This window comes from Dreissena polymorpha, chromosome 10 (genome assembly GCF_020536995.1).
Source record: "Dreissena polymorpha isolate Duluth1 chromosome 10, UMN_Dpol_1.0, whole genome shotgun sequence".
Taxonomy (NCBI): Eukaryota; Metazoa; Mollusca; class Bivalvia; order Myida; family Dreissenidae; genus Dreissena; species Dreissena polymorpha.
Window position 1 is genome coordinate 29,135,254 of NC_068364.1, and position 15,765 is coordinate 29,151,018.

Below are 15,765 nucleotides of genomic sequence, written 5' to 3' on the forward strand. Positions count from 1 at the left end.
TCAGTCGCTATAACACGTTGTCAACCAGTATAAGGCGTTGTCAGTCGCTATAACACGTTGTCAACCAGTATAAGGCGCTGTCAGTCGCTATAAAACGTTGTCAACCAGTATAAGGCGTTGTCAGTCGCTATAACACGTTGTCAACCAGTATAAGGCGTTGTCAGTCGCTATAACACGTTGTCAACCAGTATAAGGCGCTGTCAGTCGCTATAACACGTTGTCAGTCATTATTAGACGCTGTCAGTCGCTATAGTACGTGGTCAGTCGTTATGAGGCGTTGTCATTTATTATGAAGCATGATCAGTCATTATTTCAGTCCTAATAAGGTGTGATCAGTTGCTATGAGAGATAATCAGTCGTTTTTGGTCAGTCATTATATCCATTTATATTCGTGTTGTGCACCGATTGTAAAAATGCATGAATATAGGGTCAGTGTACTCATTTACCTTACTCTACAGTGACTGTCTGGTCATCACCAAGGCGGGTTCAATCCGAGCTTCCGGCGTACGTACTTATGTGAGCTCGGTTATTGGCGCTATAACGGACAAGTCTGTACAAGACAGCGCTGAAATGGACTATCTTCTAGTTTTAACTCACCAGCAAATTTGCGATAATACTTCGTTCCAACTTTCGTCAGTCTAAAACAGTGTATTACACAAGAATGCCGAACACACTCCGGGTCCTTACCTAACGCAGCCTCGGGCGCGGAAGAACGTATTTCTCTTTTGCTTTGGTCACATTGTACTGCCAAACATTTTCTGCAGAAAACGTTCACACAATACTCGACATTTCGTTATGCGTTACGTGATTTTCTTATGAACGAACGCGATACGCGATAGGAGTGCCTACCTGCTACAACGGTCGGTCACACGAGCGAATCAACGAGCGAATCAACGGTGCGTGTTTGTCTCATCGGCTGCCCGCAAGCGGATTACCACGTGTCAGGAGGAAACCGCTGTTCCTGCCTGACTCAACACTCGGCGCGCTGCCTGTAACGTTCAGTGGTTGATTATTGGTTTTGGTTATCTACTGCAATACCGGGCCAACCCGTGACGAGAGCGGAGCAAGCCCCTGACATCTCATCTGTGTCCAAAAATCAGTTTAATATCGAGGTCCCACAATGGGGAACGTATCAGATATTAAGCTGATAAGAACAGATACTACACTTTGATCTTAGCCAAAAGGCCGAGAAGCGATACCGTCGTCATTCCTGGAAAGCATTACATCACAGCCACTATATTCGCCCCACGTTTAGCCACGCACGCGCGAAATGTACGGTGCGCGCCCGTCGTTCGACACAATGGCGCGCGTTTGTAATTTGGAACGATTTCTCGCACTCAGATTTCAATAATAATATTATTATACAATAATATACTGTTAATATTTCAAGTTTCAAGAAAATCCCTTCAGAAGATTTAGTTATGCTCCGGACAAAAAATTACTTTGAAATTATATAAAAGGGGAGATGATTCAAAATCTAAGGTAGATAGAGTTATGGTTCTTGGTTACGGCACTTTTCCTAGTTGCCATCTGTTTATAGTACAAGTTTCAAGTAAATCCCTTCAGTAGTTTTAGAGTTATGCTCCGGACAAAAATTTACTTTGAAATTATATAAAAGGGGAGATAATTCAAAAACTAAGGTAGATAGAGTTATTGTTCTTGGTCACTGCACTTCTCCTAGTTGCCATCTGTTTTAAGTAAATCCCTTCAGTAGTTTTACAGTTATGCTCCGGACAAAGTTTAGGACGGACGGACAGACGGACGCACAGACGGAAGGATGGACAGACGGACGGAGACTGTTACTATATCCCCTCCGAAATTTTTTTGGCGGGGATAAAAAATTAATTAATGATTTTTTTTAAACACGCTATTTATCAATTTTCAAACAAGTTATAACAAACAACAAGTGTCTTTATTAATATTTTATCTGTCAAAATGTAATGTTATAAAATACGTTGCATACCATTGACCGAAGTATTTTTATAAATAAAATGATTTTAAGTGAAGACCAAGATTGATATTGAGGGCCAGTATTAGAAAGTGACTTAGCAAAATCTTAAGTTGTACTTTAGTGAAACTTTGATTCGATTTATATTTATTTAAATGTTTTCTGCTTAGCAAAAAATAATATATTACTTATTTACAAGTAAGCAATATTTACTTGTCCACAATCTTTAAAAGTAAAAATTAATGCAAAATAGCCAGAGAGTTAAGAAATTAAATAAATTGAAGCAACTTCAGTTTTTACATAGGAGCTTTTTGTATCAGCGTAAACAATCATATACACATGCACAAACCATATTTACAAACAAGAAAGGTTCAAATGTAAGCTAAAAATCTTTATATATCACAAACAGTTACACACCAAACTTATGAAAAATTCTACATGTGACAAAAGTTCAAATTTATCTTTAGAAGGATCACTAAATTTTAGAAACAATTAAATAAACATGACAGATGAACTTAAAAGAATATCAATGTACTGCTGAACTAGATTGATACTGTGGAACATTATTAATGCACAAAATAATTTTGGTCAGGCTGTATTGTGACAGTTCATCTATCTTGATATTAAGTACTGAAAGAAAATGAAGTGTGTGTAAAAAACTTTAGTCTGCAATAAAAGTTATCAATTGACATCACAGAATTATCAGGCACTCGTGCAATTAAACACTATTACATTATAACATACATTGAATCTATATAATAAACATGTACATGTGAGTGTAAGCGCAGTCAAGAGCATACTGCAATAACAATAATATTTTACACTATATTCAATAATAATAATGATCATATAACTTGTTTCAACTTAAATAATCCAAAACAAGTAAATGCATTATATATGTTTTTAAATTGATATATAACTCGTATTAGCACATATTAGCACAACAAACTTAATTTCAAATCATATAAATGTATGTTTTCCGACTTGTTAATATACATACATGCATTTTTTCCTTGCTCTTGCTATGCAGAATACATGTGTACGATTTCATATATATTTGAAAAGTGAAGTTAAAAGTATATGTTTTTATTTCATGAATGACCCAATTAATATATCCAAACCAAATTTCAAGATAAGAATGTATATTCTTCTCAATTTATAATCCTATTTAATTCATGTTCACAAAAACCTTTGGTCAGTCATTAACACCTCACTTTTGTGAAATCAAAAAAAGAAAGCAACATCAACTTCACAACATGTGCTGGTACTTCAGATACATTTATCTATAACTAATCAACAACACATTTGGAAAACTTAACCTTGAAAACAAAGTTCTCCTCTTCAATACAATACAATGCAAAGTCAGTAATTCACAAAAGTCAAGTCTCAACCAATATTTTTTTTCATAAAACATATCCAATACAATAAAATGTCATTGATTCACATAAAGTCATGTCTCAAAGTTTTCCCGCTCTGCTTGTAGAGGACCCGTTACGCTTGGGCAGAGCGATAAACCGAGGCCGAGCCGTGATGTTGAACTCTCCCTCCAGTGCCTCCGACAAGATGTTCAAAATTGTATTCTCCAAAACGCTCTCCACGCTGTTCCCGAACTCCGGCAGCCTGCAAATAGGGACATATTATGAGAATGATGAATTCCAGAGTTGGGTTACTTAGTGGAATTAACCCTTTACCGCTCAGATACAAATAGAAACATATTATGAGTATTAACACTCCCATTTTGACCCTTAGTAGTTCCCTAAAAAACAAGTTCTTTCTTAATAGAGTTTTCAAGGCTTCATTACCAACCCTTAGATACTGATGAGCAGCAAACAGTATAACACCACAACAGACTGCTAGTTACTGGCAGGCTGTTCTAGTTTTATGCTGTGTGCATATCACCATATTCACTTTGCTTCTGAGTGGGAAAGGGTTTAAATGAAACAAAGCTAAAAGAGAAAATCTTCAGTTGTTTTGTGCTTACAAAATGATACCTCATTGCAGTAACAAATATATGGAGACTTTCTTTAGTCAAATGTTTCAAATTATATTCAGGAATTTCTGCACATTTTCCCAATCTTATGAAAAAACACATAAAATAACATATTTCAATAACACAACTGCTTAAGTGCACATACAATCAAATATAAGCTAACAAATAACACAACTTTGTACAACTCTGATACATGTCTAAAACTAACACTTAATAGCTTACTTATTCAGAATCAGCCTGAAAATTATTCCATTTTTTTTATTATTATTATCATTTTAATTATGATTATGACTATAGAATATACAAAATAAATAACAATTTAAATTTTTTGTTTGATATAAGGGAATTAATAATTTAAATCTTCAAGATGATGAAGCAAACATTTCTTTTCCAAAATATATTCTTTGTGTAAAATGTTAAATATTTAGATGAATTATCAGAATTAACATTTTACAAAGTATAGATTTGTTTCATGTCTATAACGATGCTATACTAGGAATCAAACTTTATGTCAATTTTAATTGGACAATAACCACACATTTTTCAGCTATAGAGGATAAAATAATTTTTATTAAATCTTCCAAAACAAGGAAATGCACAATTCACAAGACAATATTTATACTGTAAATAAAACATGTTTTCTCTATCTTGATAATGTATATACAAAATTAATAAATACATAATTATTTATGTTGTATAAAATACTTTCATGATTTTCAAAGCTTTTGCAACTTTAACTGCTATATAGTTTTTTATGTCTTATTTAATTCCCATAATCATTTATGAAAGGTACTGCAATACAACACATATGTGAGTATCTGAATAATTGTGCGAATTGCACAAACATCTATAAAAAAACTTAACCATCTAATAAAACCTCCTTTTTCATTTCCTGTTTTCCCTTCAACCATTTAATAAAACCTCCTTTTTCATTTCCTGTTTTTCCTTCAACCATTTAATCACTACTACTTTTTCATTTCCTGTTTTCTCTTTAACCATCTTATAAAACATACTTTTTCATTCCCTTTTTTCCCTTTAACAAGTTTGAGAAATGTGCTACCATCCTATAAAACCTACTTTTTCATTTCCTGTTTTCCCTTCAACCTCTCCTCTTCCTGTTTAACCTTCAGTATCTCATCCTTTGTGTAGCGTGGTGTACTCGTCTTGGAGGCCTTAGTGTCTGGAGTGCTCACCTGAAATATTCCGAGAGGATATTTTACCTTAACCCTTTAGTTTACCACTTAGAAACATATTTTGACGCATTTGTAGTCCCTGAGAAAGTTAAATTTAATTGCAGACCTTTCGTACTGGATTAAAGTTTTAAAGGCATCATTTCCAACCCTTAGAAACTGATGAGCAGCAAACAGCATAAAATGCCCTTAAAAAGTTAAATTTAATTTTCTTACTAGATTCAAGTTTTAAAGGCTTCATTTCCAACCCTTAGTTACTGATGAGCAGCAAACAGCATAAAAGCTTACCAGACTGCGAGTCACTAGCAGACTGTTCTGGTTTTATGCTGGTTGCAAAAGCCATTTTTACATTGCGTCTGATGGGGAAAGGGTTAACTCTCAATAGGTGTTACTAAGAACTCAGTGCCCACTGGTCCCCAGCATTGAGACAATTATTGTATATTATATGAGCCTGGCTCTGTGAAAGCAGGGCATCATCCTTGTGCATGAGTAGACCCACATCAGCCTTTTCAGTATGCACAGGCTAATTTCGGCATAAACTGGATTTTTGCTTAGAAGTGATGTCCTTTAAATGAAAAATAAAAGCGGATTTCACAGGCTTATTATTAATGAAACTTTATGCACATGTATTAAGCCTTTTGCTTAGAAGTGATGTCCTTTAATTTAAAATAAAAGTGGAAAGTGTCATCCCTGAATAGCCTTGCGGATTTCACAGGCTAATAATTAACGAAACTTTGTACATGTATTAAGCCCCGTTTTCCCAAAGCGAGGCTTAAGTAAAAATGTAACTGTTGCACCCTCAATCCTTGATTGACATGGACATGTAAATCTACTTTACAATTAACTTGATTGTTTACATCTTTGAATTAATTATGTATTCCTGTATGGTCATTATAAGCCTCCGCAGGTCTTTGATAGGATTCCAATGGTGAAAAATAAATTGTAATGGTAAAAGGTTTAGGATGTACAGCCCAGACTCTTCTATGTTTTGTTAAAGCAACATAATGTTTTGTGAATAAATGATTATATTTGTTCTCACAAAGTCTAATCATATTTTATTATTACACAACAATGCATGCATAACATATTAGTGCATGAATTATGGTAAATTTGCTGGGCAGATACGAAAGCTCATGTTTTTTACACAAATTTTAGACGCGTTGAATTAGTATGAATAGATGAAAGAACAACACTTGAACATATTGTTATGCATTTTTTACCATAACAATATTTAACATACAAAAATCAATTAAATCTCTGTTTCAAGTGCAGTCAAAATGTCCTTACCTTGCTTCTGTCAGCTGACTTCAGAGACGACTTGCTACTCTTACGTTGTTTCTTCGTGGACGCAGACGATACCTTACTGGAAGAGGGTGATGGCGGGCTAGGGCGTGTCCCAGGCCGACCCACTGGCGAGCTGGGCGGGGAAGGGCTCTCACGAGGCTCTATTTTGTCTGCCCGGGCCCCAATCTGGGCAAAGTAAGGCACTGGGTCCTTCATCACCTTGACAACGCTGTCATGGAACGCCGAGTCATCCAGCAAGCCCCTGCATACAGAATTAAAAAAAAATAAGTTTGATTAACATTTTATCTTCTGTATAAAAAAGAGAATTTCCAAAATTAAGTTCCGTTAACGTTTAAGTTTCTGAATAAAAAAGTTGGTGAAGCCTTAGCGTATAAACTTGACATATTTGGAAAAAAAACTGTTTGGCCCCTGACTTGCAGTCAAGTCTTAAATGTGCACCATTAATGAAATTTCTTTAAACAATGCTTGCATCTGGTACTTTGACCTTGAACTTTTGATATTTCACCAACTGAATTTTAACCTTTTTCAATGAAAACTGCATGATAACCATTTGGCTGATCTTCTGCTGATCAGCCAGACAAAGTAAAGATAATACCCACCTGAGAACGTTAGCCATCACTCCTGATATCAGATCTGCTTCCGACTGTTTGCAGTCGATAATCTCCGTCTTTTTGTTCTCGACTGGTGCATCTTTCTTTTCTTCGTTTGCACTGAGGCACCTGCAAGCAAATCATGTGTAAAAAAGACCTTCACAAGGAAAGCCTGCTGAACTTTTCTGTTTGAGTAACTAGCGTTAAACAAATATTAATTATTGATACAGAGACTTAGGGAGCCAATTTCAATTCAAAAATGTGTGTTACAGGTTGAACATATTTTCATAAATTTTAAAACAGGTTTATATAAATTAAGTTTCTCTAAAAACCTGCTCTTGATATATTGCCCCCAATCATTCTAGATGTGTTTAAGCACATGCATTTTACTGAAAATGTCTTATACTAGTAATTGCCTGACTTACTCTCAAAATATAAGAGCACTTCCCATGGTTTGTAGCAGAATATCTCACACTTATTTGGTTCCTTGTCAGAAAAATTAACTTAACTACACTTCACAAAAACATCAGTTTTAATTTATAAGTTCAATAAAATATAATGTTTAATTTTATAAGTTTACTTTATAATTATAATTATATTTAATTCATAAAGTTACACATCATTGAAGAATATAAAATAACTTATGAACAACTAGCACTTAGTGGATAATGGTTCACACTCAACAATCATGAAAAATAACTCAATTACCGATCAACATAATATTTGCGGTACTCATCCGGGAAGTTTGCCTGGAAGGCTCGAATGTCGTGGGTGCGAGCTGTAAGACCGAGGTGAAGTAAGAAGGGCGTGGGAGGTTCTGGTTTCTCCCACAATTCATTGGCCTTCTTGTGGCGTCGCTCACATTCATTTTTCTCCTCGTCAGGCGAGAGCTTGCTTATTGGCGGCAGCGTCTAAATGAGAAGATGACTAAAAATGTTGAAACTACAGCTTTGACATAAACATAACTAATATCCCTGCATCACTAAGGCAGCTATTGTCTGGGTATGACAACTTTTGTTTCAATTGAATCGCTTGAGAAATATGGACATAATTCACTCCACAAACTTATGCCAACAAAATGGCCAACTGCTTGACTAATACATATACATACTCTGGCCCTCCTGTGATATAAAGAAATAAAAGGACCCGTATTCACAAAGCAATTCTTATACTCAAGTCTAAAAAAAAACTTGTCTTAAAACTGAAAAATTCTTATAGTGTATTCAAAATCAGCATGATATGGATTTTAGCTTCTTTAATCAGACAACTCTTTGTTTGGAACCAGTTTATTATGACATAGGCAATAATTATAGCTTATATTTATTCAAACTCTGAACATGTTTGCCTTGATCTAAGTCTTTTCTTTGTTTTTATGTCTTAAAATGGTTGGGTGTAATACAGACTGCTGATGCTTTTTGAAAGAAAAAAGGGTTGCATGCATAAGCTTTTTACATAAAAAGTTTGATTAATTACTTATTGTAACCAAATAATTTAATACTTTTGTTTCAAATTAAAACTCCGTGGCGTAGTGGACATGGTGGATATTGTGTCTGCCTAGCGACTGGAAGGTCATGTGTTCGATCCCCACTGTTGTAGCATTCTTTAGATCTCCTCCTTAGACACCAAGCACTGGTTCTAGTTCCAGTAAATGGACTCGAGAGGGTTTCAAATAACCTTAGGCTTTCGATGTGATCAAACCAAAACAAATAGGTTCAGACTAAACAGAATTTTAACTCACATTGGTGTTGAGAAAATTCAGGAAACGCACTAGACAGTGTCTCATAATGCCTTAGAAAGTGACTTAGATCAAATATGAGATTAAATAAAAGGTTTTCAATGGACTGGAATGGGAATGAGAAGGGGCCCAATAAACAAAAGGCCGCTTAAATTTGTGGATGGTCCCTAGATTTTCTAAAAAAAACTCATGTGCACAAAACTATTTAAACAAACTAAAGTGGGCAAACGTGGCCATATAGTTAGTTGATTTCCATGCATTGGTAAGACTATGCATAAAACACATTACAATTATAAAAAGATTGTGTGCATTAAATAGAATTTGCAATGAAATTACCTTATATTTAGCAAAGTCTGTTTCGCTCATCCTCAACGCATCATCAGCTGTCTTCTGCTTCAGTGGCTCCAAGTCCTGAATGAAACAAAGAAAACCGTACTTAACCATGTATTACGCGCAGTATTCACCTTTTACAGTACCCGGTATCATGATTTATCTAGATTGCAAAACAGGCCTGGGAAACAATTTAATATTGGTAACTGTACTTTACCATGTATTACACCTAGTATTATTCCTCAAAATTAAAAATTAAACAAGAGGTGTCACCATAGGATGACATATGCCCCCTATAAACACTTTGATAGAAGTTATGAGCATTTTTCCAAACCTAAACATAGATTTCGAAACCTAAACGTGGACCCTAAGTTCAAGGTCAAGGTCACAGGGGTCAAAATTGTTGTGCGTATGGAAAGGCCTTGTCCATATACACATGCACACCAAATATGAAGGTAATAACTCAAGGGACATAGAAGTTATGAGCATTTTTCGAAATTTCAACACAGATTTTGAAACTTAAACGCAGACCCTTACTTCAAGGTTAAGGTCACAGGGGTCAAAGTTTGTGTGCATATGGAAAGGCCTTGTCCATAAACACATGCATACCAAATATGAAGGTTATATCTCAAGGGACATAGAAGTTATGAGCATTTTTCAAAACCTATACGCAGATTTTGAAACCTAAACGCAGACCCTTATTTCAAGGTCAAGGTCACAGGGGTCAAAATTGTTGTGCGTATGGAAAGGCCTTGTCCATATACACATGCATACCAAATATGAAGGTTATATTTCAAAGGACATAGAAGTTATGAGCATTTTTCGAAACCTAAACGCAGATTTTGAAACTTAAACGCAGACCCTTACTTCAAGGTCAAGGTCACAGGGGTCAAAATTTTTGTGCGTATGAAAAGGCCTTGTCCATATACACATGCATACCAAATATGAAGGTTATATCTCAAGGGACAAATATAGAAGTTATGAGCATTTTTCGAAGCCAAAACGCAGATTTTGAAACCTAAACGCAGACCCTTACTTCAAGGTCAAGGTCACAGGGGTCGAAATTGTTGTGCGTGTAGAAAGGCCTTGTCCATATACACATGCATACCAAATATGAAGGTTATATCTCAAGGGACATAGAAGTTATGAGCATTTTTCAAAACCTAAACGCAAAGTGTGACGGAAGGACAGACGGACGGACAGTCTGATCACTATATGCCCTCCTTCGGGGGCATAAAAATTGGTATGCATTATATATTGATACAGTGCTAATATGACTGCTAATTTGTGAAAAATTCATTGATAAAACTTTTCACGCGCATTTTGAAAAGGCATTTATTTTAATAGTCAAGTTTTAAATAATAATTAATTGTAAATATTTGAAAAAATGCATGTAGTTTTTAATGGTTTCAAAAATTTGTTTAGACTTAAAGATCATTTGAGTTTCCTTTAATTGCACTACAGATGCTGATTAATTCATTATACAAATCATCAGCCGAAGCTTAAATCCCTTACCAGACTAAACAATAACTGAGCAAATTTTAAACACATCCAAACTGGATTCATTGGAATCTTATAATGAACGCTTGTACAAATGGACACTAAGGATCAAGGGTTTAATTAAACTTTCTAATAAATTGAGCTTAAAAATGTCAGTCCTGAGGACTTCTTTTATAAAAACTGTAAAAATGTATAAATATTTAAGACATGTTTATGTCTCACAATTTTGAAAAATTCAGATAAATTATTTATATAAGAAAAAATAATAAAAAATGTTATCTTTAAATTACCATTATCTGTGGAAATTTCAGACTGTAACATAAATTGTTATAAATTACTCTTGAAATTACCGTAATCTCGGGACTGCCAATGCGTTTATCAGCATCAAGATCATTTTCTGTGATCGTGAACTCGTATTTCTGTCGCAAGCGTTCCCCCTCCCATTCTGCCAGTCTGTTCTTGTAGTTGTTGTACTCAACTTGGTCGGTCACCTAGGAATGTAGAAAAACAAGCTATTAGGAACCAAACAAATAAACAATATTAACCCTTTACCACTTAGGTATTTTGACGCCTTTATAGTCCCTTCAAAAGTTACATTAAATTAAATAACTTTCTTACTCAATTCAAATTGTAAAGGCTTCATTTCCAACCTTAAAATACTGATGAGCAGCAAACAGCATAAAACCTGAACAGACTGCGAGTTACTCACAGGCTGTTCTGGTTTTATGCAGGTTGCAAAAGCCATTTTCACTTTGCTTCTAATGGGGGGAAAGGGTTAATAAAGTAAACACAGAGCAGTGAAGTCAGAGCTTTGATTGAACCTTGTAAAACTGAACACATATTCACAAAGGGCTTTTGCAGAACTGCACAGGCTTATCTGGGAGGACACTTGCATTAAGCCTCGTTTTTGCAGAGCACAGATTGTTTTAATTTAAATGTGATAGACATAAGTGGAAGTGGCACTGATTGTCTTACATCACAGATGAGTTCTAGATCGTACAAAGAGGGTTGAGTGACCGCTACAAACATCACACTTACCTCAAAGACTTAGACTAGATTGTAGAACGAGTATTGACCAGCAGCTACAAAATTCACACTTACCTCACATATAAGGTCTAGATAGTATAATGAAGGTTGACCAGCCGCTACAAAGTTCACACTTACCTCACAAACCAGATCTCGATAGTATAATGAGGGTTTACTGGCCCCTACAAAGTTCACACCACACATCACAGACTAGGTCTAGATTGTGGAACGAGGGTTGACTTGCCACTACAAAGTTCACACTTACCTCACAGACAAGGTCTAGATCGTAGAACGAGGGTTGACCAGCCGCTACAAAGTTTACACGACACATCTGGCTCTCTCCAGGGTTCAGGTATCCTCGCACAGGTCCAATGGACAGAAACTGGAAAATAAATACGTAACAATCAAGTCATAATTTGCGGTCATTTCGACAGAATTTCATTAAGCAGGAGTAAAATGAAATATTTATGATTTTACTTGTTGCAAAAACTGGACAATAAATACGAAAATCCAATCATAATTTGCGGTCATTTCAACAAAATTTCATTAAGCAGGAGTAAAATGACCAAATGATAGTTATTGTTCTGTGGTGCATTGAAATTTTGTTGAAATATTTATGATTTTACTTATTGCATGATTACTTTCCACCCAAAAGTCTTATCCAAGATATTACGTGGAACATTGAAATGTAGGTATCATGTTATTTTGGAATCAAAGCCGGCCCATTGGACCTGACACTGTAAGATACAAATCGCCCCATTAGTGCAAAAAAGTACCACATGTCTTCTAATTTCAATGTCACATGGTACCGTTTTGCACCGACGGAGCAAAATATAAACTGACTGAAAGAACTTTAGTAGTATAAACTAACAACACATCCAACTGACAAAACAATCAAGGGGCATTACATAGACTTAAGTATAAAATAAAAACACATATGACTTTCGAAAGGTAAGGTTACATGCCACTTAAATGGCAAATGACGGTTCTCTGACTTGTTGCTCACCTGACTGTCAGTAGGGCAGGTTACATGCCACTCAAATGACACAGGGCGGTTCTTTGACTTGTTGCTCACAAACACCATCCGACGTCCGCGGCAGAACAGCGGCAGATTCCCGAAGGAGATCCTCTCTTGTGACAGGAACGCCAGCTGTGAAAACCAACATTTCAATCTAATGTCTTTTGTCTAAATGTTTTACTGTTGTTAATTTTTGAATCAGCTGCTATCATACTAAATATCTAACTGCAAAAAATCAGGACATGATGTGTTATGGTTACTAAGGTAACATTATTAACTTCACTGTATTGATAAATAAAAACATGGCAAGTAACACCTCATCTCATATGAATATTTTACAATATAAAGATTACCTGTAGATTACAATATATAAGGGGAACTAACTCATAATCTAATATGAAGTTTACCTGTGTTTTACAATATACCTGTATAAACGGAAGTAACTTCTAACCTTATATAAAGTTTACCTTTATTGGGCAATATAAGGTGAAGTAACTCCTAATCAAATATAAAGGTTAACTGTAGTTTACAATATATAAAGGGGAATAACTTCTCACCTGTCCGGGAATTGGCACACTCTGCACTCCGGGCACTCCGGTCAGATCCTGCTGGTCGGTCATCGGCATGGTCTCTCCCATGATCCTCTTGTCATACCCGACACCCGTGAACGTGACGATGGCCGTGTCACCGTTGTGCACATGAATTGGGACATCCACCTGTATTTGGGAAAATATTTAGTTCTAAGTTTTAAATTCTACTGATATTTTTGTCTAAATATTTTTTGAAAAAGTTGGATTAAGTAAGCCGTATTTAAGGTGACACATTATGTTTGTGCTTAAAAATATTATCTGCAAAATATTTGCAGCACTAAATTATCTGAACTTACTTCCAACTCTTCTTATCCCTAGTTACAAACAATTTTTTACTGTTATGCACATGTGACACACCAATCTTCCCATATTATATTGACAAGAAATTAAGGAAATTTAAGATTGAATCATAATACATTTCTATACTGATTAATGTAACTTTTATGTGGACATCTGGAAACATAAGCGGAAAAAAAAGATTTTACTGAATTCCAAATAATTTCTATTACAGATATTTCACACAACCTGAAGGAATATGAATATCTATCTACTCAAATAACACTTATAAGCAATCACCATGGTAACAATAACTTCTAATACTAACCATGTATGTCTTGGCCTCAATTGGTGAAAATCTCCACTCAATGTTCAACGATCGCCCAGGTGGGATTTCTCCCATCGGATTGAGGCACTCGAAGATTGGCTGGTCAAAGTTCTCCTGACGTATGAGGTCAAGAGGTGTGAGGTCAAACTGGTAGCGCACGGATGTGGCTCCACCGTTATACAGCTCATACACCTGAAAATTGGATTAATTGATGGTGAACATTGGGTTAAATGATGAAAATTGGCTTAAATGGCGGAAATTGGGTTTAATGTTGAAAATTGGCTTAAATGGTGAAAATTGGGTTAAATGGTGAAAATTGGTGACAATTGGGTTCAATGGTGAAAAGTGGGTTCAATGGTGAAAAGTGGGTTCAATGGTGAAAATTGGGTTAAACGGTAAACATTGGGATCAATGAAAATTGGAATGAAAGCAAATTGGGTGAAATTTATGAAAATTTGATAAAATGAAAATTGAGTCAAATAAAAATTGGATTGAATAAAAATGGCATTAAATGAACATTGGACTGAATTAAAATTTGGATAAAATGAAAATTGAGTCAAATGAAAATTGGATAAAATGAAAATTGGGTGTAAAAAAAATTTGATTAAATGAAAATTGGGTTGAATGAAAATTGGGTCAAAATAAAATTTGGTTAAATTGTAACTTGAAATTATATGACATGCGGTCTGAAAATACAGAACTTCATGCATGTGAGTTAAGTGTTGCCCCAGATCAGCCTGTGCAGTCCACATGGGCTAATCTGGGAGGATACAATACACCTAAACTGGGCCTCACTATTGCAAAATATAGTTCTTATATTGTAGCGCAAATCTTTACAAAATTATGTTAGAATTAAAATAATTTCCTCATTATGGTTACTAATCAGGCAATTAAGAACTCTTTGTTGTTCAACTCTGCAAATGTACCTGTTTAGGGCTGATCTTTTCTCCCACAGGCACTGGTGTGAACATGTGCTTGCTGGATGGGAAGTGAATGTAGTGCCTGTCCTGGTCAACAGTCACACCGATGAAATTCAACTGAAAAGAAGTAGACAACAGTAAATACACATAGTCATATATTATCAAGAGCAAGTGGATGAAGCTTCTATTTAATCAATAAATTGTTAACATCAATTTATTTTCAACTGAAAAAGGCAACATTTATTAATATATATGGTCATATCAATAAAATTTGCCTTAAAAAAGACGACACATTTCCGATCATAGATAGGCATCTTTTATTCGAAAAAAGACAAAACTTTTCGGAAAAAAGAAGTAAATCTGGTTCAAAGCAGGAATAGTTTCTCAAAAAGCCTAAGGCTATTTACACCATCAAACCAAAATGAAACTTACAATCCACATTTTCGAATAAAAGACTTAAATATGTATGTAAAAAATTGCTGCAGTTAACACATTTTCTATAAGAAACAAAGTGTAAATGGCTATAAGACAACCAGCATAAAACCAGAACAGCCTGCGAGTAACTCATAGTCCATTCAGATTTTTATACCATACTTTGCTGCTCACCATGGAGTATCTGAGGATTGAAAATGAAGGCTTGAAAACTTGAAGTAAGAATGGTCTTAAATTTCATTTCATTTTATGAGGAACTACAAAAGCGTATCTGAGTGGTCAATGGGTACAATGGTATTCTATTGATGAAATGTGAACAAAACTTCAGTGTACCAGGATTTCTCTTCCACGGGCCAACTTCAGCAGCACGGGCAGCCTGTCAGTTCCGGCGATAAAGTGTTTATAGCTGAACGTGACGCTACCGCACTCTCCTGGGTCAAGTTTGCCCTTGCGAGGCTCAATAGTGAACAGGTTGTTGTCCATGACCTTCATCTGGGGTTGAAAAATGTAGCTTTCTTTATCTATATTTGTGTCTGTTTCACAGTTTGCTAAAAATTCTTTATACAAACTATAAATGCACGCACCAG

General features: G+C 35.3%; 1 protein-coding gene and 1 non-coding gene across 3 annotated transcripts in view; both read right to left on the bottom strand.

The window, feature by feature from the left end:
* Positions 1-15,765, bottom strand: part of LOC127846945 (cilia- and flagella-associated protein 65-like) — a 97,928-nt gene that overhangs the window by 47,645 nt on the left and 34,518 nt on the right. Inside the window, exons 28-39 of one of the 2 annotated variants that reach the window (XM_052378378.1) lie at positions 15,512-15,670; positions 14,753-14,863; positions 13,827-14,018; positions 13,190-13,348; positions 12,621-12,764; positions 11,880-11,996; positions 10,939-11,079; positions 9,095-9,169; positions 7,732-7,934; positions 7,033-7,152; positions 6,416-6,674; positions 5,016-5,131 (exon numbers count right to left, since the gene is read on the bottom strand). In XM_052378378.1, coding sequence (XP_052234338.1) covers positions 5,016-5,131; positions 6,416-6,674; positions 7,033-7,152; positions 7,732-7,934; positions 9,095-9,169; positions 10,939-11,079; positions 11,880-11,996; positions 12,621-12,764; positions 13,190-13,348; positions 13,827-14,018; positions 14,753-14,863; positions 15,512-15,670 — 1,796 coding nt within the window. The remainder of the gene's footprint in view (positions 1-5,015; positions 5,132-6,415; positions 6,675-7,032; positions 7,153-7,731; positions 7,935-9,094; positions 9,170-10,938; positions 11,080-11,879; positions 11,997-12,620; positions 12,765-13,189; positions 13,349-13,826; positions 14,019-14,752; positions 14,864-15,511; positions 15,671-15,765) is intronic. The other variant, XM_052378379.1, reaches the window with a different exon arrangement.
* On the bottom strand, positions 1,005-1,197 carry LOC127849357 (U2 spliceosomal RNA). Its single transcript, XR_008034866.1, has one exon. It is a non-coding gene; the product is annotated as a U2 spliceosomal RNA (small nuclear RNA).